Source organism: Pagrus major, chromosome 19, assembly GCF_040436345.1.
Source record: "Pagrus major chromosome 19, Pma_NU_1.0".
Classification (NCBI taxonomy): domain Eukaryota; kingdom Metazoa; phylum Chordata; class Actinopteri; order Spariformes; family Sparidae; genus Pagrus; species Pagrus major.
The window spans coordinates 2,893,431-2,918,611 of NC_133233.1; the positions used below are offsets into that span (position 1 = coordinate 2,893,431).

At 39.1% G+C, this 25,181-nt stretch overlaps 1 protein-coding gene across 1 annotated transcript in view; it reads left to right on the top strand.

The window, feature by feature from the left end:
* Positions 1-25,181, top strand: part of cubn (cubilin (intrinsic factor-cobalamin receptor)) — a 195,216-nt gene that overhangs the window by 149,059 nt on the left and 20,976 nt on the right. The window contains exons 46-56 of the mRNA XM_073488362.1: positions 8,685-8,894; positions 9,528-9,668; positions 11,475-11,659; positions 13,440-13,611; positions 14,296-14,499; positions 17,212-17,361; positions 17,491-17,612; positions 19,245-19,470; positions 22,162-22,349; positions 24,569-24,725; positions 24,963-25,112. Coding sequence (XP_073344463.1) covers positions 8,685-8,894; positions 9,528-9,668; positions 11,475-11,659; positions 13,440-13,611; positions 14,296-14,499; positions 17,212-17,361; positions 17,491-17,612; positions 19,245-19,470; positions 22,162-22,349; positions 24,569-24,725; positions 24,963-25,112 — 1,905 coding nt within the window. The remainder of the gene's footprint in view (positions 1-8,684; positions 8,895-9,527; positions 9,669-11,474; positions 11,660-13,439; positions 13,612-14,295; positions 14,500-17,211; positions 17,362-17,490; positions 17,613-19,244; positions 19,471-22,161; positions 22,350-24,568; positions 24,726-24,962; positions 25,113-25,181) is intronic.

Sequence of the window (25,181 nt, forward strand, 5' to 3'; positions counted from 1 at the left end):
GGGCATCTGCAAACTCCAAATCAATTTGAGTGTTGTATTCTGATACAAAAAAACCCAGGAATGAGATGTTGGAGACACAGAGCTTGCAATTTTTGCTTTAGCAAAGAGTTAGTGGTCAAGGAGGTGCTGGAGAACCTGACGTGTGTGCTAGGCTAGGGTTAGAGTCTTTTCATCAATGGAGAAGATGAGATGATCATATAGAAAGACTAAGACAAACTCATTCAGGATATAATAAACTTTATTTATATAGCACTTTTTAAAAACACAGCTTACAAAGTGTTTTGACAAAACAAAGCAAAATTGCAGAGGACAAACGAAATAAATGGCATTTATAGTTAAACAATTTGAAACAAATAACTGAAGAACAGCAGTAATGAAAAAAAAATTAATAAAATAAGCAAAATAAAGAAATTGAAATAAATCAAATAGGTAATATAAACAAAACAAATAAATGAATATAATAAACTCAAACGGTAGGAGCAAAAGCAAAAGGACGACATCACATAAAGGCAAGTCTATAAAAATGGGTTTTAAGAAGTGATTTAAAAGAGGTTACCGATCCTGCGAGCCTTATCTCCTCAGGCAGGGCGTTCCAAAGCCGAGGGGCCCTGATGGCGAAGGCATGACCACCTTTGGTTTTTAGCCTCGACTTTGGAACAGTTCTATCTAGGATCAGGATCTAAGGCTGCGAGCTGGCCCGTAGGGAATTAAAATGTCTGCTATATAGGTCAGAGCTCGAGAGAGTGATTTTTGATTGATACCAGAGAGAAGGGAGTTGCAGTAATCTAATCTGGAAAAAATGAATGCATGAATGACTTTTTCCAGGTCGGGGGGTGAGTTTGATTTTTGAAATGGCTCTTAGTTGGTAAAAACAGTACTGGACCAGTTTACTGACATGAGGGATGAAAGTGAGCTCTGATTCAAATTGGACACCAAGATTTCTTGCAGTGGGGTTTATATTGACAGACAGGGGACCAAGGGCTTGCTGAAAGAGGCTGATATGGTTTGAGGGGCTGAACAGTATGATTTCAGTTTTGAGTTATTGAGTTGTAGGAAATTTAGAGCCATCCAACAGTTGATATCTTTAAGACAGTCTAAGACAGCAGCTAGGCTTCTTGGGTCACCGGGCCTCAGCGGAAGGTATATTTGTGTGTGTCGTCTGCATAGCAGTGGAAAGAAACATTATGCTGTTTGATCATCTGGCCGAGTGGGTGCATATAAATAGAAAATAAAATCAGACCTAAAATAGAACCTTGCGGTACACCACAGGTAATGGGCGTTGTAGTTCAAAAGTAATTACCTGTGGTGACTGAGAAGGTTCTGTCTAAAAGGTAAGAATAAAACCAATTAAAACTGCAAACAGTGATGAACCGGCCCTCGACTCACGTACGTCAGGCCGTGGCGCCGTCGGAGGGCGCGCAACCAGATGTGTGCTTGGCCATTGCCTGTTGAAAGGTACCTACCCAAATGGGATACCGAGACACAAAACACAACAGTGCCATCTAGGGGACTATTTGTGTCCAACACACACCATACTTGCAAATGGCTCTTCCAATGGCCAAGCATTGAAATTGACCGCACCACGACGCCCACCAGGTATAACGGAGGTGAACGCTTTTGACAAGTTGTCATCATCAAGGTCTGAGGATGATACTTAGTGAATGTAAAGTCTGTGGTGTTAAATCTGTAGGAGGAGTTACTTAAAGTACGAGGCATGGAAATGGGTATTAAATGGGTGAAAATGGCAGTGAAATCTGAAATTTGAACCAAAACGACAGATTTCCCGTTGGACTGAGGGTATGGGTCCAAGAGGGTTTTTTGTGCGGCTGTCCATGATACATATGCATACCGAATTTCGTTAATGTATGTGCATGTAGGAGGCGGAGCTTAAAGTTTGAAATATTCCAGGGGGTGCTGTAGAGCCATTTTTTATTTTAAAAGGCCCAAACCCATATCAGACATTAATCTTCATGACTGGTGATGCATGTGCAAAATTTGGCGTGTGTAGGAGTTTGTCTGTATGTACGAAATGGGAAAAGCCATTAGGGGGCGCTACTGAGCTGTCATGCCGCACCTGAGGGCAGTTATGGTATCGAATTCACGTACTCATGGCTTAGAACCTACGTGCCAAATTTGGTGAGTCTGCGACCATCCTAAAGTCCTCTAAACAGTATCGGAAAAATGAAAATCGCCACACGCCATTCAAGATCGCCAACTTCCGGTTGCAGCAAAAAGTCCGACAAAAATAATTCCTGGCTAAATCCTTGAGACCTATGAGTCCTGTAAATTTCATGACGATCCGAGAAAATTTTCGCTCGGACAAATCGACATTAGGTGACGCTATGGAGTCCCCTGGCCACACCCACCCCCAATCGTTTTGAATTCTAATAGCAGCACACCAATGTTCCGAGTTTGGTGAGTTTTGGGGTATGTTCAGGCCGCCAAATATGCGTTTGGAAGGAAGGAGGAGAATAATAATAATAAACAATCCTTACAGATACAATAGGGCCTTCACACTGTTAGTGCTCGGGCCCTAACTAAAAGCAGTATCCTTGATGCCAACCCAGGTTTTCAGGCGGTCTAGTAAAATGGCATGATCAACAGTGTCAAAAGCTGCACTTAAATCTAAAAGAACTAAAATTGCGCTCTCTCCCCTGTCGGCTGCTAAAATAAGGTCGTTGGTGACCTTGAGGAGGGTAGTTTCTGTGCTGTGTAGAGCTCTAAAACCAGACTGGCCGGTTCAAGTCCCACTCAGACCAAAAAAGTATGATGTGGACTAGTAATGGAGAATGCTGGTTCACATCCTGGTGCCTTGCCGAGGTGCCCTTGAGCAAGGCACCGACCCCCAACACTGCTCGTTGGGTGCTGTGCATGTGGCACTCCCTTCACTCATCTATACACTGTGTGTGTGTGTGTGTGTGTGTGTGTGTGTGTGTGTGTGTTAAAATCATATTGAATAAAACAGCTTCATAGTAGTAGTGAACTGAACAAAACCAGGTCAAGGATGTGAGCCTTTGAATGTGTGGGCTCTTGTACTGTAAAGTCTGTGGTAAAATATTGAGGAGGGCAACAAACATGCATGTTAAAATCACCTAAAATAAGAATTTTGTCGTACTTTGACATAAAATGAGATAAAAGGATATCACGGAGAGCATCATTCACCAGAGCCTGAAACACAGCAGGAGGATTTGTGGGGCTAAAAGGCATTAAGATGTACTGGGACCACTGTCATGATTCTTATACTTGCCAAATGATATGCATAAAGGTTTTAGCACCTTGCAAAAGTTAAAATGCTGAAGATATCAGAAGGTACCTGTTCTGTTTTGGTGATGTCGTTCAGAGCTCTGTTGTCAATGCACGGATGAAGTGTCTTGTTTTTTCTTGTCAACAAAGAAGAATCCAGCCCTAGCAAGAGAGAAGGGTGAACAATGATGATGATACCACAACAAGAGAAGAGTCGATATATTTCTGCATTGGCTTGCAATGTGCCTCAAAGAGTGGACTGACTGTGACTCTTGTTGCAAAGAAATACTCAACAGGGCACACTGTACTCTACAAGACTGATAGTTTAGCGCCACAATTAAGACATAGACCAAATAGCAAAACAGCCTATTAACACACTTATGTATGAGCTTTAAATCAAAAACAGAACATGCCAGGCCTGTTAAAGCCCTTACCTTTAAACAGAAGCAACAACTGAATCTGAAGGATCAGCTGCCTTTCCAAGTAAGCTCCCTTGTTTCCTTATTGACAGAACGTTATGGTGAGCAGAGCAACACAACAGCAATTCATTTATTAGAAATAACCATTAACTAACAGTCTATTACACTACACTACACTAATGTGTCAAGTAATCATTTACTAATGGTATTCATGTTAATTAAAGGTGGTAATTAATACATGATTTAATTGTTTATTAATAGTAACAACATAAACAAGTACACATCAATTAACATTAATTAATGGAGTAATAACCATTAATTAACAGTTAACTGATGCATCAAGTAAAAAATTACTAGTGTTGTGCATATTATTTAAGGTGTTTTCATATAGAAATAGTTTATTAACAGTAACAACAACAACAAGGCACATATATTAACATTACTTAATGGAATAGTAACTATTAGCAATAAGTCAATTAATAGTTAACTAAGGTGTCAAGTGATCATTTAATAATGGTGTTCATGTTGTTTAAGGTGTTTATTCATATATTATTTAATAGTTTATTAAAAGTAATAACAATTACAAGAACATAAATTAACATTAATTAATGGAGTAATAACCATTAACTTAAAGACAATAAATAGTTAATACTATGTCAAGTAATCATTTACTGATGGTATTTGTTAATTAAGGTGTTCATTTATACATTTTTAGTAGTTTATTTACACTAACAACAATAATAAGTTTACATTAAATAACATTAGGTTATGGAGTAGTTACAGTTAACTAACAGTATTTAATTTAGGTTTCATGGTTTTATGGTGTTCATGTTCATTGAAATGTTGATACATTATTTGATAGTTCGTAAAGATTCTATTTACAGTCATAACAATAGTAATGATATCTTACTTAACATGAATAATTGTGTCCATCTTAATTAAGTTAATTCATACATTGTATATAGTTTATAAAGCCTCTATTAACTAGACATTTTAATTTATAGATTGCAGTAGTAAATGCAGTAATAAGCATTAAATAACCCTCAGTTACAGTTAACTCATGTGTCTGTTAATCATTCATTAATGGTGTTCCTGTTAATTTAACATTATCAATTTATAAAGATTATAACATTAGTTAGTACAATAATAAGCAGTAATCAATAGCTAATTAATAGATTAATAATGACTGAGTTACTGTCAACAAATGTCTCATGTTAACATTTATTTAAGGTGTATTATTTAGTTTTGGGGAAGAAATTTTAGAAGAGAAAGATCTTCATTGACTGATTTTTTTATGCCTAAAAATGTAAATAAACAAGCTCTCTGTTTCAAGATTTAATAAGCTGAATAAACAAACTGACCTTCAAGGACAACACAATTTCATACTATTTTACTTTATATTTACCAGACCTTTATATCTTCAAACAGTGTTCTGGGGACCTTATTTTCCTCTGAGAATAGCTTGTTTACTCAGTTATGGGAAAAATACATTTTTCTGAGTTTGTATTATTACCTCATTAATATTGTAAATATGAAAATTCTGAGTTTGAATTTCTTCTCCAAAACTACATATATCCTCTTTCAGAGTGTACATATTATATAATGTACTTCCTAATATTAGCATGCTCTTCATGACCCTTATTAAAGTGTTGAAAACATTAATTCATTACATAAGATTTATTAAATGCACAAGAATGCTGAATAAGCATCACTTAACTGTAATTAACCATTTATTAATCCGCCTTGTGATCCTTATTGTCAAGTTGAAAGCATTTATCCCTTAAGTAGACTTCTCAAATAAATAAGAGTGCTGAATATGCATTCCTTAACTGTAATGAACCATTTATTGGTGTTCCTTGTGACCCTTACCCCTTGATTTTACTGGGCACGTCTCTGCTACCTGGTGTGTCTGACGCTGTTTTGTTCCATCCTGCATGCAGCTTCATATTGCACTGGGAGTGATTCAGAAGCGGAGCGTCATGCCTGCATGTTGTTGACTTTGGTCAAATTTTAACTCTACAAACTTCAAGAAACCAGAAAGGGGAATGCACCTCCATTAGACATTGGGGCATATCATGAACCTAATATCTAGATTTACTCTAGACCTCCTGGTGGCCCTAACCCTAAATGGCAATGACAGTAAATTATCTACTAAACAAACTTAAAGAAACAAGATAGGGGAATGCACATCCATTAGACATTGGGGCATATCATGAATCTGATATCTAGATTTACTTTAGACCTCACGGTGGCCCGAACCCTAACCCTAACCCTATGTCTCACCATTAAACCTATGTGACAATGAAGTTTTTAACTTAACAACCTTTAACTGACTCTTAGCTAATGTTTACTATTCCATTAAGTAATGTTAATATATGTGTCCTTGTCATTTGTGTTACTATTAATACACTACTAACTACTGTCTGAACTAACATCTTAATTAACATAAACACCAACATAGTAAATCATTTCTTGACACATTAGTATTAATTAATTATTAATTGACCGCTAGCTAAAGGTTATTACTACATTTTAATGCCCCCCATTTGTGTTACCACCTAATATAATGCATTATCCATGATGATAAAGATACAGAAAAACAGAAATTCATTAATAGTACAAATAGTGTACTGTCAATATTTTAGAATTTACTGAATTTACTGGATCATGTCTACAGCAACATCGTGGACAGATACAAAGTCCCCAGCCTCCCCCATCTCGGTCAGTCTGACCACCTGGCCGAAGGGGGCTTTAACTAAACTTCAGGACTGCTTTGAGTGCACTCACTGGGATTTATTTGCACAAGATGATATAGAAGGTTAGTTATACTGTCCTGTTTTATATACAGAACTGCATTGACAATGTCACTTCTGACAAACTGCTTTCCAAAACAACAAACCATGGATGACTCAGGATGTTAAACTCCGCAACAGAGCCTTCAGGTCTGGTAATAATGAACAATACAGTGCTGCCAGATCAAACCTGAAGCGAGCCATCAAGGAGGCAAAAACAACCTATGGACAGAAAATCGAAGGACGCTTCAGGGAGGGGGACCCTCAGCATGTTTGGCAAGGAATCCAGCACCTCACAAATTATATGGACAGCAAAGAACCAGCTACCAGCAGCAGCAGCAACTCACTATCTGAGGAGCTCAATCACTTCTTTGCCCGCTTTGAGGTGTACGAGGCAGAGACTGAGACCGCACTGCTACCATCCACTAACACCCTGGCACTTACTGCTAGCATTAATGAGGTCAGGAGAGTGCTCTGCATTGCCTAGAAGGCCACCGGACCGAATGGTGTTCCAGGAAGGGCACTCAGAGACTGAGCAGATCAGCTAGCAGAGGTATTCAGCAACATCCTCAACCTCTCCCTGTCTACATGCACTGTCCCCACCTGTTTTACGTCCGCCACCATTGTGCCTTTCAACCAAGAAATCTGCTATTAGCAGCCTTAATGACTACAGACCTGTGACTCTCACCTCCACTGTGATAAAGTGCTTTGAGAGACTGGTCCTAACACACATTAAGTCCCCTCTTCCACCCACTCTGGACCAGCGTCAATTTGCCTATAGAGCCAACAGGTCTACAAAGACGCCATCAACAAAGCCCTTCATATTGCACTAACCCATCTGGAACACCCGGGGACATAAGTTCGGATGTTGTTTGTGGACTTAAGCTCTGCGTTCAACACAATAATTCCCAGCAGAATGATGACCAAACTGCTCGACCCAGGTGTCAGTCAGCACAGATGCAGATGGATTAAGGACTTTCTGACAAATCGGTCACAGACTGTCAGGCTGGGCAGTAATCACTCCCCTTCCATGACACTCAACACTGGAGCTCCACAGGGCTGCTTGCTGAGTCCTCTCCACTTTTCTTTCTACACCCACAACTGCACACCAACCCACAGCACAAATATCATCATTAAGTTCGCTGATGACACTTCTGTTGTGGGACTGATACAAAATGGTGACGAGCCCATCTATAAAGCTGAAGTTCAAAAACTGACAGAAGAGTGTTCCATCAACAACCTAGCACTCAGCACCTCCAAAACAAAGGAACTGATCATTGATTTCAGGAAATAGAGAGAGGAAGCTGCTCCTCTATTCATCGGAGGAGACGTGTTAGAGAGAGTCACTACCTTCAAATTCCTGGTCATACACATCTCCTCCCAGGATCTCACATGGGCAGTGCACCTAACCTTTGTGGTGAACAAGACGCAGTAGTGGCTCTACTTCCTGAGGCCATTGTGGAGAGCCAACCTGTCCCAGCAGCTGCTGCTGTACTTCTGTCGCTGCTCTGTAAAGAGCATACTTACCTACGGCATTCTGGTGTGATATGCTAGCTGCACTGCAACTGACAAAAAAGCACTACAGAGTCATTAAAACACCCCAACAAATCAGCAGCACACAGTTACCTTCACTTGAGGACATATACAGAACCCGATGTCTCCGCCGGGCTACTGACATAATCAAGAACTCATCTCATCCCAGGAAACCAGCTCTTCACTCTGCTGCCCTTTGGAAGGTGCTACAGGTCTATTAAGACCCAGACCTCCAGACTTCAGAATAGTTATACCCACAAAGCCATCAAAGAACTGAACCTTGCCAAAAACTGGCTATGAGCAATACTCTCCTATGCAATATTTTATATGTATTTTTATTATAAATCCTGTGCATTATATCCAGAGTTTTATTCTTAACCAAGACTAGTGCAATACATATTTATTATACATGTCTAATATTATATATCATTCATAACATAATCGTAACTGTTCTTACACTTGTTGGTATACTTGATCATTTTTACGTACTGAATTGATTTTACACTTTGTGTGTTTGAGTCGTCTGTCATTTTGCTGTGTACTGGTGTTTTTATTTGTATGTAACTGGGGGCGTTGCACTGAAATTCCGTTGTACACTGTGCAATGACAGTAAAGGCATTCTATTCTATCCGGATTATAAAAGGAAAATGACCCAAACACTAATGGTCCTACTCCCATTTTGTATCTCAAATTACAGGAGTATGTGGAGGTACCTACATAGGTCAGAGGGGTGTAATCCACAGCCCTGGCTTCCCAGGATCCAACTATCCTGACAGCTCTAGCTGTGAGTGGTACCTGGAGGGGCCCACAGGGCACTATCTTACTCTCAGCTATGGAAACCTAAGCCTGCAGACCACTCCAGAATGTTTTGCTGACTATGTGGAGATCAGAGAGTACAATGCCTCAGGTGAGTGTACAAGAGGACTGATTTACTCTTTTTGTGTCTTAAAAGCAATCACCATACAATAGTATACAATTAATTAAAATAACATTTCAAAAATTTGACATGATTATCTGAGATTAAAGTTGCTTAATAGATTTCTGATGGCAGATGCATCCACAATTTCCTTACCCAAAATTATATGATTCCCTGACACAAAGAGAGAAGGGGAGGGAAATAACAGAAGAGCTAGTTTGTTTGAAATAAGTCATACACACACATACTATACGTTGCCATTTTGGTTATATCAGTGCAATTGGTACATTCAATTAAAAAATTCTCAAATGAGATATTGAAGTTCAAACTACTTTCAATCTGAACACATTGATGCTCAGAATTGCAAGTCTTTGTGTTCAGTACAAATATAATTTTAAGTACCAATGGGTATCACTCATATTGTCACTAATCATATTGTTGATTTATTTTACCAGCAAAAGCCTATGTTCCTATATGAGAATGAAATGAATAAGAAATAAATTCAAGGAACAACAAACTGAGGCAAAAGCCACTTTACTTGACAATGACAAAACAAGACAACTAAGATGCAAATCACAGACCCTGTGACTATGAGGTAAATGTCCTTTGTTGTAATGTTTGCAGGACGTCTACTGGGCCGACATTGTGGGAATACACTTCCAGCTTCCATGGACACGTCTGACAGTTTTGCCTATGTCAAGTTTGTCAGTGACACCGGTGGAAATGCAGCTGGCTTCAGTCTGTCATTTGAAGCCAGTGTTGAAGGTGCAATCATTCAAAAAGATTTCTAGTTAAGACGGATTTAAAGATCACAAACTACATTAATCATTTGCAGTACATGATATCTGCACATGCAGTACAAATGTACAGTTGTAGTCAAAAGTTTACAAAGACTTTGTGAAGAAAATGTACATCATGGCAGTCTTCAGTTCCAATGATTTCTTCAGCCCTTTTTTTTTTCTGTGATGGAATGAGAATGTATTAACATACATCAAAAATATACATACAGTAACTTGAATGATCATTTTTTGTGATTATAGAAAGTTGTGTGAATCAAATTTTCTTTGTAGCATGGCCTCTTAACTTTAATAGGGCTTGTTTAATACACCCACTAGACTCAGCAACAAGTCTAAGGAGCTCAGCATTGATCTGAAAGAGCACATTATTGATTTGAACAAGTCAGGAAAGTCACTTTGAGCCATTTCAAAGTAGTTACAGGTCCCAAGACCAACTGTACAAACAACTGTTTGTAAGTATAATATAAAGTGCATGTGATCAGCATCAAAGTTTGCTGGTGATCACATGGACAAAGAAAATGCCTTCTGGAGGAAAACTCTGTGGTCAGATGAAACAAAAATCTAGTTGTTTGACCACAATGAGCAGCAATATGTTTGGAGACGAGAAAGTGAGGGCTTTCACCCCAAGAATACCATACCTCTGGTCAAGTGTGGTGGTGGTAGTATTATACTGTGGGGCTGTTATGCTGCCAGTGGATCTACTGCTCTAAAGAAAGTAAATGGAACAATGAAGAAGGAGGATTATCTCCAAATTCTTCAGAAAAACTGGAAGATTGGGTCTTGGGTGCAGTTGGGTGTTCTGGGACAATGATCCCAAACACACATCAGCGGTGGTAAAGGAATGGTTAAATCAGGCTAGAACTGAGGTTTTTAAAATAGTCTTCCTAAAGTCCTGACTTGAACCCTATTGAGAACATGTGGACTGTGCTGAAAAAACAAGTCTGTGCCAGGAAGCTAACAAATTTGGTTCAAACTTCACCGATTCTGTCAAGAGGAGTGGTTCTAAAATTCAGCCAAAAGACTTCTTCAAGCTTGTGGATGGCTATCAAAAGCACCTAACTGAGGTGAAAATGGCCAATGGAAATTTAACCAAATATCAGAATTAATGTATGTATATTTTTGAGCCAGCAGATTTGGTCACATTTTAAAAAGACCTATAATAAATTCATTATTGAACCAAATTTCATGGATGTTTTTGTAACAAAGTAGTTTGTGTTCCACTCATTCATCACAGAAACATGGGAAAAGTGTTAAAAGTGTATGTAAACTTTTGACCTTGACCGTATATGCGAGCATTGTCACCAGAGAGCTACTCCTGACGACATATAATGCCCAACTGCTGTTCAATTAGCTTCTTAAACTCATTACAATCTCTCACTTAGGGTTTCGTCCATTGGTCTTTTAAAAAAAATGAAACGTTGGGGGTATTTACATTCATCTGGCTCTGGATTTAGATTCCTTACCATGAAACAGATTGTTCAAACGTGTTGAGTTAATTATTGTGACAGCAGAAGCAGTAGCTCAAAGCACAGATTGAAAGAAAGCTTGATTACTCCCACTGAATCATAGTTTACTACTGACGTCAATGGAGAGTGCAGCTCAGTGTTCAGTGTGTTACATTTAATTGCATATTTGCATATTTACATAAATGTTAACTCCATTTTGCTTTAGGCTCAAAGAGAAAAATAGGTGAACATTTATTCATTAAGAAAATGTTATTTGTCATGTCAATCGTAGAACAAAGAGTTTTACATTTCCTTTCCTTCTACTGCAGTCTGTGGGGGAGAGCTGAATGCTCCCACAGGAACTATCTCATCTCCCAATTACCCCAACTTGTACCCGCACAGCCGGGTGTGTCGCTGGGAGCTGATGGTGTCACCAGGCCGCCGAATAACACTCACTATAAATGACCTCAGACTGGAAGAGTCTGGTAATTCTTGTGCATTTGACTACGTTGAGGTAAGTCCCTTGCCACTATTCCTCATGTTTCAGCACCTTACGTTTTTTTCGGTTTTGCTTGTACCATCATTGACGTTTTCATATTTAACCAAAATGTATTTGAACCACAGGAATTTAGTTTGAATTAATAATGTATCTTTGTGTTTATGCTTTTTACAACTCAAGTGAATTCCATTAACCTCAAATGTATTTGAACTGTTGCAGAAATCACCAACAGATACAGTGAATAAACAGTTAATACACCTACTCAAACAATTTTCAGATTATGTTGTAGCCTTGAATTAAAATGCAATAAATATATGTATCTTTCCTACTAATCTACACACTAATTTAATCTTCAAGGAGATAAGAAAAATTATAAAATTTGGTAAAACGTTAAAGGTTGATGGACATATTGATACCATTTCATGTATACAAATCATTTAAAACAATAATACATCTGCAGAGCGTGTAGAAAGGTGCAGAATAAAAGTATCTCTTTTCCTTAAAAACATTATTATTGATCGTGAATTTATTATTTTACAGTGTTTGTTGGGTCCAAAATGATTACTTTGTTAGAAGCTGGAACCACCTGTCAGCATTCTTACACAAACATGAACAAAGTTTGCAAGGCAATTGTCAGGCCTGGACAAGGAAGGAGGACTCAGGAGCAGATTTAGAGCAATACGAGTGGGTTTTTATTTGAGATTTGATCTCTTCACTTGAGCTCTTAAAGCAGGTGACAAATAAACAGGCTATGAAACAATCTTATCTGAGGGCTATAAAACATGAAACGAAACTACAATGAACTGGAGGCAAAACGACCTCAAAGAAAAAGACTAATGAAACAAAAAATCACTCTTGACGAGGCACAGAAAAAGTACAAAGAACTAAACTACGCTGGCACATACGGCTACAAAAACTTATAACAAAAAAATCACTCCAATCGGAGAAAAAAGGAAAAAGGCTATGAACAAAATCTATGCTATAACTATCTCTGAAAACGAATGAAACAAAAGAGGCACTCCACTGGAGGCAAACAAGAGGCTATGAAATTATCTATGAATACTCTGGAAAAAGATTATCAAACGAAAAGTCACTCATTTAAGAAGAAAAGTAAAGAATACAAACTCGCAAATTTCGTGGCTTGGATCTAGGCTGTGGACGAGGGCTGGGGTGCGGGACGAACACAAACACTCTGGCACAAGACAAAGGGAGAACGCAGACTATAAGCACATGAGGGAATTGGGGAGCAGGTGCAAACAATCAGGGCTCAGGTGAGACAATCAGACCGGTGACACATGAGGAAGGGCAAGTGACCTGAAACGAGAGGAGAGTTAGGTTTCAAAATAAAACAGGAAGTCATAAGACAAAACCCAAGACAAGACAAACCTCACCGCAGTGTGACAGCAATAGTATAACATCTTTGGAATTGCGTGGTACCCATGTTTTGTCAGCAATCAAGAGTCTTGGTTGTTGCAAGTTTTTGGGGAAAAAAAGGAAAAATGTGATTTCTACTGCTGATTTCTACTGTCTAATGTTAGTTAGCCAATATTGTTGATGTTAACATTAGTGACATTAGTGTTAGCAGTGTTAGCTACAATAAATGCATTTCCCCCCACTTCAGGGGGCAGATGATTCAAACAACAGTGGTCTTGTGATGTGAATACAATAGAAGGAGGGTGATAGGATGCACAGCCAAAAAGGGGGAGAAGAAAATGGAACATGGAATAAAGATTTAACAGTAATGTGATTGCTTGTCAGCTAAGTTAAGAATAATTAAGATTTGAATATCTTCTAGGTCCTGAACGGCTTGGCAGTTGATTCCCCTCGCCTCCAGCGATTCTGTGGTATAGTGCCAGCAGGCACCCAGGTGCACTCCTCCAGCAACACCATGACCGTTGTGTTTCACACTGACGCTTCTGTGTCCAGTGGTGGCTTTATGGCGACTTACTCCTCTGAGGAGCCTGCAGGTAAGATCCTCCCTTGGATAAAACTAAAATTGAACTACTACTCACAGTATAATTTTTTTTTAACTTGTCTTTATTCATAATTATATATTCATTAATAAATACATATATATATATATGTATATATATATATATATATATATATATATATATATATATATATATATATGTATATATATATATATATATGTATGTATATATATATATATATATATACATATGTATATATATATATATACATATGTATATATATGTATATATATATGTATATATATGTATGTATATATGTATATATATGTATATATATATGTATATATAGCAGTCTGGAATGGTCCATGGGGCTTTTCATTTTTGAGCAAAACATATCTTTTTGAGTCATTTCAACATGATTGAGACTAGCAGACTTCACATGCCTCAAGATTAAAAGAGTTCAACAAGATTAAAACATGTCACAACAAGAGAGAAATATACATTGATTGTGTAGTATACACTAAATGTTGATATGTGAATTTAACAACCGACCATTTCCCTTTTTTTCAGTGTACACTTGTGTTCTCAGGTCTCTTGTAAATGAGATCTCAATCTCAGTGGGGCCTACCTTATTATTAATAAAGGTTGATGATAATTAATAATAATGTGTGTGTGCCTCTCATTGTAATCCTACATTTTCATGTTACCTTTTTGTAGAGTGTGGTGGAGTCCTGAACAACCTAGCTGGCGGGAACTTCACTTCCCCTGGGTACCTATTGTCCAACTACAGCAACAACCTCAATTGTGAGTGGCTGATCCAGAACCCACAACACATCAATTCCTCTATTGTGGTGCTGATAGAAGACCTGCACCTGGAAAATCACCAGACCTGTGAATCAGACTACCTCCAGTTCCGCTTAGGTGAGTTTTTTTTGTTGTTGTTTTTTTTTTACATACAATTAGGGTGTCAATCATAGACTACATACAGTACTGTAGTCTACTGTAGAGTTTGCTTTGTTACCCATAGTTTTCAGAAATGGTGAAGTTGACAGTTGAGTTTATCACTCACCACCTTCTTGGAAATCAGAAATTGTAAGATATAAGTGACAGGTTAAGATACTTTCAAAGACTTTTTCCAAAACATTACTGGAACATCTTCCTCAAGTAGATGCCATTGCATTAACTTAGAAGTCAAGTAACTGATAACTGAGAGCCTAACACAGAAGATGTGTAACAAGTTTGTATGATGTTTGGAGACGGTCCAAGCCAATTATGTGAATTGGTACTGGGGCTGATCCAGGCATATTTTAATGGGTCATCATCTACTAAAATAAAGCTGGTTCAAAATCCAAAATTCCAACCCTTTTTTTTAACTGTACTCTGTGTGAGTGACAAAACTCAAGTTCTGGTCACATTTCAAAGTCTGCAGACCACTAACTATCCAGTATGTCATTAAGATTCTTGTCCCTTCTTACAATTGCAAGAAAGTTGTTTGTTTTTTATCATCCATCACAATAATCAAAATTAATTATTTTTAATAATTGAGAATTTTTTTTCTTCCCACTGTTGTGGGAATCATGGGGGAAATGTTTGGTCTCTGTAAATTAATTAATCAAGGAGTAGTGTTTAGACGTCAATTTGGAAAGTGTCATGAGATGACTTTTGTTGTGAATTGGTGCTATACAAATAAAGATTGATTGATTGATTGACTGATTATTTTTCTTTTAACTTGATCTCAATACTCAAAATCCCCACAGGACAAATAATTAGTGGCCCTCTGCTTCCATCCTGCCAAATTTCCCTAAAATCAAAATTCAGTGAACTTTTTCCATGCTTTGTGCACATTTATGCTGCTCAGAAAATGAAGATGGACACCATGGACTCTTGTTTAGAGCAAACTGTACTCCAAAATTCAACTTTGTACACAAGTTATCATAATCTTTTTTTGTAATTTTTTTTATTGTGTTTTGAGAGAGGGAAACATTTGCTTGCTCATTTTGCTTAGAGGAGAGGAGTTGGAAAATTAACAGCACAGTCAAGGACTTCTACTTGCCAGATTAAAGCTTTTGGCAAAAATTCATTGTTGTAGGTAGTTTTCCAATTTTTGTTGGAGGGTGTAGAGCGGAATGTAAATATTGTAAAAAAAAAAAAAAAAGAAAGAAAAAAAAAGAATAAATAAATAACAAAGTTTTAATGACTGCAGCTAGTGAGAGACTGAAGAACTTATGATCTGTTTATTGTTCCAAGTGCTATACAGAGACAACTGGACTTGTTTCAGTTTCTTGCAGACATTTCACCTCTCTTCCAAGAGGCTTCTTCAGGTCTAATTGACTAGTGGGGAGTCCCAGACTTTAAACCCTTTGGGGGCGTGAACCCTTTGGGTGGAATAGGTGGAGTTGAAAGGGGAAATTCACTGGAAGAAAGGATTACAAAACAGCCAGCCAGAGATTGGCATTGCTGTGTGTGCTTATGCAGTTTGTGCAAGATGCAGCACTACTATAAGATCTAAAACAATGTGGCATTGGACAGGGCTGACAAGATCATTGAGAGTCAAATTACTTAAATTTACATATGAGTGTGACTTACCAATGACAAGCCTGGGCTGTCACTCTGCGGTAACTAGAAGCTTGTTTACATGACATGAGCATGCAGACACCAGCTGGAGACTGCTGATGGGCTTGAGACTAGCGAAATTTGTTGCCCCACCCCAGTTTCTTAAATAAAAGAATAAAGGTGAATTCACAGTCTGATGGCCTGTGTATGAGATCTGTCTGACTTTCCACCATAGCTAAACCAGTTACACAATACCTCATGTGGCCAGGCATGTTGCAAATCAAAATAATAAAAACACCAAAATTAAGCAAAGTTTGAGGAATCTACCAGCCAATACATTTGCTGAATCACTATGGTTATCAACTGGTTCTCATGGTTAGTCATGACTCTCAATCCCGACCAGTGATCATACAATCTAAAAAAGAAGCCCTGATATAGACACTGGATTGTTGTCCTCCACCTCCACACCCCGTTTTTTTGCACAAGAGCATCGCTAAAGACTATTTTTCAATAAATCTCATGGGATGAATGAGACACTATAAATTTTGGATTAGAAAAAGATAAGAGTCCTTGTCCTGCCCTTGGGAAAATGTAAGATTACCCTCCCTACAGCAAAGGGGGGGGCCTTCGTGACCTCATGACTTTTGCCAGCCGTCTGCACCAAATATCAAGCTTCCACGCTATTACTTCAGTGGATGATCTCGTTTTCATGGAGACACGCAATGTGCACGGAGGGGAGGGGCTGTGTGTGTGAGACCGTGAGTGTTGATTCTGTGGCGCACCGCCAGGAATTAGTCGTGGCTGTGCATTGAGTTAGTCAATGTGTGGGAAACACTGGGTGTGATTATGAATGTGAATAGGGTCTTCTCTCTTGTGGTGTACTGGGAACGTATTCAGGGTGTGCACTGCACCTTATCACTACCCTTACCACTATCTCTTCTGACTATATTACTGTAGGTGTGATGTGAAAGCAAACCACAACTCTGAACAGAAAAAGCAGGTCTGGGGAAGATATGGATTAATGGATTATGGACTGTCTTTATGTATTCCTTCTATTAAACTTTGTACCCTCTCCCTCAGGTGACTCAGATGGGGAGCTGTTGGCCAAATTTTGTGGGCAGACCATCCCCAGAATTCCCATTGTAGTCTTTACCCCAGAACTCTGGGTCCATTTCCAGACTGACGCTTTCCAGGGAGACCTTGGCTTTAAGGCCAAGTACTTGTTCTCTGGTAAGACACTCAAGGGTACATTAACTTAATGTGCAATTGGGTATACTTAAATATGAGATAGTATTTGTCTAATCTAGCAGTCATTATGTTAACATCACAGTCCTTATATGCATCATTATCTCTGTGCAGAGTGTGGAGGCTGGCAGACAGGTGAGGGAGGGGTGTTATCCAGTCCTAACTACCCCAACATCTATCCTAGCCCCAGTCGCTGTGCTTGGCTGCTAGAGGCTCCAGTGGGCCACACTATTACGGTGAGGCTGTGTCATGGACAGAAGCACTGACCGAACCGAAGGAATGAAAGGAATTTACTCTGCAGTATTTTAACCTTCATTTATCATATTTGCTGTCATCATGATACTATTACTTCTGTTTTCATATCATCTTTTGGTTTGTTGCTTCTCTGAGGGACCTATCACCTTTGCACAATAGTGAAGGGCTCAACTGGCTTAAATTATATATGGTGCATTTACAGAAATGGAACCAAACAAAATAAAACTTTGTTAGTAACATTTTTTAACTGAATCTAAATGTCTGGACTTTCTGGTAGCTGCAGACTCACTGACATTATAGTCGTTGAGCCGAGTACAAAAGCATGACTGTACAGAATGTGCTGTGCTCACAGTACACAGCCACTGAGCCTGTGCTGAAGCAGCATGCTCACTCAGTAGCTCTAAGCACACAGCCACTGACCCAAAGAACAAGTGAGCAGCGGTGGCGTCACAATGATAGACTGTTGTTCAGCCAATAACTGAGTAGCACAAAGCTCCTTCACCAAGTCCAATACAAGAGCCGCTGTGGCAGCAACATACTAATGTGTGCTCACGTTAGGATAAAGTACACAGCTCCTGAGCCAAAGAGATTTGCGGTGGCAGCAACAGCCTGCTTCAGCAGCTAATGTTAACATTAGCCAAAAAACTCAGAGTAACTGTCGAGTTGGGTAGCCTTTTCGGACTGAGGTACATTCGTGACGACTATTTAGCTTGTGTTAACATGATTTTGGCATATTGGTGTTTAACAGAGTTGTTTGTTTATGTACTTATCAGTACTTTTTATCTTAAAAGATAAAAGAGTTTGTTGAACGTGGTGAACTAGCCACTAATCGGAATCAATCAATTAGAATTTACTACCGAGGCAAATGACCCTGCAGTAGTCGGGGTGTTTACTGGCGCCGGCTCTAATCGACTGTGATGGAAACCCAACACCTGGGTGGATCCAATGCTATGACATACACTGAAGGATAAGTTCACCCCAAAATGAAAATCGAGTCATTACCTACCCACCCACCCCCTTGCCGATAGAAAGTCAGGTGAAGTCCCTAGCTACTTCAGTTGTTTAGGAGAATGCTGCAAAGCTGTTTGTTCATAAAACAACAAATGTTTTGTGAGCTATGAAACTTTATGTGCAACTCTCAACAATAATGAGAAATAAGTGAGATGTCTTATGTCTTTTTAAAACAAGTTCAAAGTCTTTTGCATGGAGTCTGATGAGGTATATGATAGGCTGCTTTCTACAATGTACAAACAAAAAACAGAGGGCAAACTTGTCTCCTGGCAATAGGAAAGGAGTAAATAGCCTATTTTTACAGGCTTTACCTGTATTTTAAAAACTTTTGGTGTAAAAGTGGTATTAAAGTGATAGTCCTCAATTTAAAATCTGCATACTGCAAATGGTCACGGATGACATACCAGTATTGCTGGTCACAACTGATCACTCCAATGAAATATTAAAGAGTCAGTGTGCTGCTGTCCATTGTAGTTGCTGAGGCAACAACTGCTGTTTGCAATTCATATATTGCTCCCAGTTGTTTAATTCCAGGACCTACTGCTTGGTAGCCACCTACTTAACAAAGTGTCCTTGGTTCCCACTCTCCTTTTTTACTGCAGCTAACCTTCAGCTACTTCAACCTAGAGCCCCACTCTAAATGTGAGTGGGACTCTGTCACCATCTTCAATGGAGGTTCCCCTGGCTCCCCTGTTATTGGCCAGTACTGTGGGACCACCTCCCCGGGAGTCATTCAGTCAGGATCCAGCAAGCTTGCTGTGGTCTTCCTTGCTGACCACAGTGTGTCCAGAGGAGGCTTTATGGCCTCCTGGTCTGCAGATTCCTCAGGTGAGTTTATACTAGTTAAAGGAAAATGCTGTACTATCTATCTATCTATCACAGCACATCTGTCCAGTAAAAAAAATGTCTTTACAGGGTAGTCACACCCTTTCGACAATGTTTGATGTCCAGTTAAAGATAAAGGCTCCAGTCATATATTTGTAGTATTAGAAAGTATTGTGTCCCAGAACACATGGTGTTTGGAACAATCCTAGATGGATAGTTAATGCATATAACTGATGAAAACTACAACAGTAATTTGCTTCTCTTTATCATTGCTTGCAATGTAATCAGTGTAATTGGCAACATGGTTCATGCTTCATTTTATAATAAAGGGAATATTTAGTTTAGTAGAATGACAATTTGCTCCATTTCTCACCTAACCCATCCTTAAATTACAGGGTGTCACCATGAGATGGCGCTTCTCTCACAAAAAAGATATATACCCTTTAAACCGAATCCAATCCATCTCAGAGGCAAATATTACACTTTATTCCACAACATTATTTTAAAGCTTTAGTTAGTTTAGTTAGTGTTAGGCCGACTGGTTACTTTACTTACTTTATTTATATTTTATATCAATAATCTAAAGTTTTAGCTAGCTTATATTTTTATAGGTTCAGCCACCCAGCGGTATATAAAGGTATTAAAATGAGTTCAACCTTTACCTGATCCGGCCCTAAAGTTATGAACATATTAAATCATCAATAGTTATAAATGTGAAGTTGATACAGCAGCTCTACAACGGTGAGATGGACCTATACGGACATAAAAGCGGAGGCTCTAGGTGCAGGCAACGTTGACAGAACATTGTTAGTTTGCATATACTAGCAAAATTGTAGTGATACAGAGCTGGTTGAAAATCGGCAAAGTTCCTGCTTAAGAACCTAACATTTTGAATGCAGGACGTGCGTGACAGTATGGGGGCTGGGAGACCTGGTAGGATGGCCATTAAGTAAGAACAAAAAGTTGCACTGTAATGCTAATGATGTGTTTGGGCTCTCTCACCTCCCAAGATAAGCAGAGGATGTTTACTTCTATAAACTGATTGCATCTCTTCTATCAGCCGCCAATGCATGAGGAATTTCTGATAAAAGTACCTAAAGAGAATCATGCAGTGCACTGACAATCATTTCTGCTGAAAGTGTGTTTAAAATTACTGCAGCACACCTGTCACCTGAGCATAATAGTTCATGCGTCTTGTAGCCACCCACACCCAGTGAAATATTCAAACCAAATACTTCAAATTATATCATGGACATAACATATTTAATGATTATTAGGCTACCATATCATGAGGTCATCAATGTTATGCTTCAGCTTTTTGATTTTCAACAGTTCTGCATGAAAGTGAAAGTAATACAGCTGGGAAATGAATGATTTCACAGGAAGGAAAAAAACTGCATGCTTTCACGCTGAAATGACGCTTCAGCCTCCATCATCACTGCTCCTCCTGGTGAATAGATAAACCATTGTAACTGGTTTCCACACATAACACTGGGCATTATGATTCGGCCCTGCGTTCACTACTTCATCATGGGGGATCTCATTCAAGTCAAGGACTCTTCCAGGTCAAAGCACGGACCCGTCATGGATCGGTTAGGGCCCCATCACGGAGGAACAGGAAGTTTGAGTGGACTGCATCTGTATGTACTGTCTTGCAGATACTGTATGTCTACTGTAGTTAGCATGCTAACCAGCAAGCCCCAACCCGTTCTGTCTAATACCACTTTGTACCTCAAGTGGGGATAGTCTGATTGTCCATTTAGTTTTAGCTGAGAGATGTACAAACAAAATGTCAAGAAAGAAATTCTTTTACATGTATTAGCCTTACGAGATGGAAAAATACAATCGTATACCCTCTGAATTCAAGGTTCTCTCTTTTCCCGAAGTAAGACAAGCTTAATTACCTTGTTAACTCACTGTAAAACACTTTCAAACTCTCAGTAAATGAAATAAAACTCACCAAAACAGTCTTGGTTTATCTTTCCACAATTACCTCTGGTTTGGTCAAAACACAATTTACAGAGTAAGATGTGAAAATATTACAGCTCTACACACCATTTACACCCACTGCTGATATCTGATGCTCTCCGGCTCCCCTGCTGCTTCACCCCTGTCATGTCTCAGCCTTGCATCTTCTCATCCTCTGAGTCATAGTCCTGATCAGAGCAGCTGTAAATTACCTTTGCACTGTATCCCCTGTTTTTCAAGTCACCTCAGTTTGGGAGGTTGTGTTCATTTCCTGTCTAGTGTAGAGCCATGTTTATTGGGAGGCTAGTTGACTGTGCTTGTTGACCGGGAGTCACCCGAGATGCTAGGGCCAGCTCCATAGCTGCCTGAGCTACTTGCTTACAGTAGGTAGTCGCTACAGCCAAAGAAAGCTACAGCAAAGAGTAGCAAATCCAGTATCTTGAGCAGCAGGAGGCAGTTTTGCTTGTTTTGGAGCTACCTTTGAATTCTGACCATTTCTTAAAAACGCTCCTTTAAATTTCCAATAAGACGATGGCTGATATAAACTCTGTTCTGAAAATGGTCCACACCTTATTTCTCCAGAATTTTACATTCCTAAAGATGAGACCATCAGCCCTGTGAAAGAAGCACATTCAGTCAGCTTGTGTCATTCAATCTTCCATTGATATTACTACTGTGATCATTTTATACGTGCACTGTGCAGTCACATATTCTGTTTTCAACCAGGCTGTGGAGGGGTGATCCATGCTGATACTGGAACAATCAAGTCTCCTAACTATCCCCAGAACTTCCCTGCGAATGTTGAGTGTTCCTGGCAGATCATTGCTCATGAGGGAAACCACCTGGAGATGAGCTTTAACAGTGATTTCCAGATTCCAGACAGCACCGGGACCTGCCAAAGCAGTTATATCAAGGTACTAGTAGAGGCTAACAAGAGAGGAAATACAATTTTTATGATTGTCACACCAGTTGGTTAATGGGTAAATTAATGTTGCTGCTACTTTGCTTGGACATAAACCTTAACACTACATCAGTTTGAAATAATAATTATAATGTTCTAGTTGCCCAGTTATACCTTTTTTAAAATTATGTCCCTGTGTTCCCAGATGTTACCACGGCAATTTCTTTTGTCAGTAAAACACAAAGTTATCGGAGGGAAATGAACTGATGGCCAGCACCTGGGAAAAAAATGAAGTTAAAATTAAACAGATTTTTTTTTCACAAGGAACATTACATACCACACAGAAATATTACCATACATATGTGGATCATGTGTGCACCATTTAAATTAGCTTATCTGCCTTTTTCAAACATAGATATTTCATATTTAGTTGCAGTAAGTATGAACTTAGCCAGAGATTGAGTCACCAATACCTCAGTTACACTGCAGAGCAGGTGAGCGGTTTAAGGTTCCTGTGAATTACAGTGCCCATAAAAAGTATTCAGCCCCTTGGATTTTTTAATTAAAAATATATAATGTAAAATAAGTGCCCTAGCCTTAGCAACCTTCATGAAGGCCGGTTGGGTCAACGACCCACGAGTGGCCCTTACTTCTCTGAAACTCAGAGCTCACATGTGTCCTTAACAACTCTGTAAGGACACTCCCGCACAGAGTTTAAAAGCCTGCAAACTCCAGTTAGTTAGAACTGAAGAAGCCTCTTGGATGAGAGGTGAAACATCTTCAAGAAACTGAAACCAGTCCAGTTGCCTATCATACAGCACTTAGAATTGCTGCTAATGACACCATACAATTCCTGCAGTGCATTTTTGGTGAACATCTAGTGGACACTGTCCATCCACTTTGACTGCATTTGAGCACCAATCATTATTTATGTAAACACAGAGCCTGCCACCTCTCCACTTGCCAGTGTGCCAGTGACCTGTGTTCTGTTGGCTCTGAGCAGGGTTTGCCCATCCAGTCAACAACTTGATCCAGGATGTTAGGGGTGAGCCATGTCTCTGTGAAATATGCACACAGCAGTTTCTAATTTCCCATCGCTGAGTTCTTCTCTTCCTGGGGTGATCGCTTTTGGTGTTGTTTTGTCTCGCTGGGCTGGCTGGCCAGTCAGGAGAGGCGTTGGGGGTTATGCTCTTGTGGTCTGCTGCTACTTGAACCAACATTATGTAGAAATTGGCATATTGTGCCATTTGGTGCCGCCTACAGTTACTGAGTGGAACACCACTGTTGTAAATACAAATCCCAAGTCTGTAACAAATTGTCAGGCGTAATATAGGTGCTAACTGTCCTGAAAACGTGTATCTTGAGGTAAACATGTATGTTTCGCTGTGATCCTACCCTCTCACTGAAGTTACCGGTACAAAAAGGTTAAAAAATAAATAAATTACATAATGTTTGAATGCTTGAATCTGAACCCCATACTTTCTTGTCCGATGTTGATGCGTTTATCTCTATCATAGGCAATGCAGTTATTAATCCATCAATGTACTTTCTGTTCTTGTGAGTCTTGTGCGTTGTGAAATAATAAAATAAATGAATCTTAAAAAACTGAAATCCAGTTTCAAATTTGCTATGCTAATTCATATTAAGCTTAGGCACTTCATATTAAATAGACTCTTTCCAATGTGATCAGTCTCTTTATCCAGAAATATGTTCAGTAGTTTTCTTGTAATCCTGCTGACAAACCAACCAACAAACAAATGGATTTGGATATCGTTATATGGTAATATGGCATAAGTGTTGTCTATGAACTTATCAGACTGCTCTACTTGTTCCAATACTTGCCTTTACTGACTTAGTCATTATACAAGCAAGTACCATAATCATTGTTGCAATGTGGATATTGAGGAACTTAGTTAAACATACTGTGATTTTTGATTTTGTTCTCCTGTCCATTTATGAAGTGCTTTTGAATAGAATTCAAAATATTGAGATATGTGTAGTCTAAAAATGTTGCATTATTATTTTCAGGCTATATCACCCAGCCCTAGTTAGCATAAGGCATTGCTGGCCAACTAGGCAGTTATTTTGGTCCTAAAAATGCACACAGTTGCCTCTTATTGTAGTTTGAATCAGGCAATGTGGTAAGTTGCCAAATAAACTTTTCAGATGTGTACAGTGTAAAATACTGTCCATTTCACAACAATTTCTGAAATAGGTTCCATTTTCCTGCAGGTGTGGTCGGGTCAGACTCAAAATACTGAGGTTCTGCTGTCAACAGGCTGTGGTTCGGTGGCCCCAGACCCCATCATTGCACCACGTAACATCATCACAAGTCGATTCCAGGCCACTGAAGCCCCAGGAAGAGGTTTCTCAGCTTCTTTCAGCAGCAGTAAGTACCAGGCAGACTGTGTGACTCATGTCACAATAGACATACCATACGAACTGACTATAACAATGTTTGAATCTTAAACACTGTAGTCAGGTACCTGTGATTGTTCAAAATTAATATTTTCTTCCATGAGAGTGTAGAAGATGTCCTACAGGTAAGTAAAGGTCCTTTTGCGACTGGAAACTTGGCCAATCACGACAAACAGTTGACAACAGTCTGATGTCTTCTGTTCACCAGGGTGTGGCGCAAACTTCACAGGTCCTGTTGGTCGTGTGGTTTCTCCAAATTATCCAGCCAACTACCCTGACTCCTCCAACTGCAACTACACAATAGACGCTGGAGAACAGACTCTGGTTGTCCTAACCTTTCAGATCTTTCAAATGGAAGGCAAGTTTTAGCATTGGCAATATATGTACAAGAATCTTGGACTGTCTCCCGACTGTCTCTGTTTTTTTC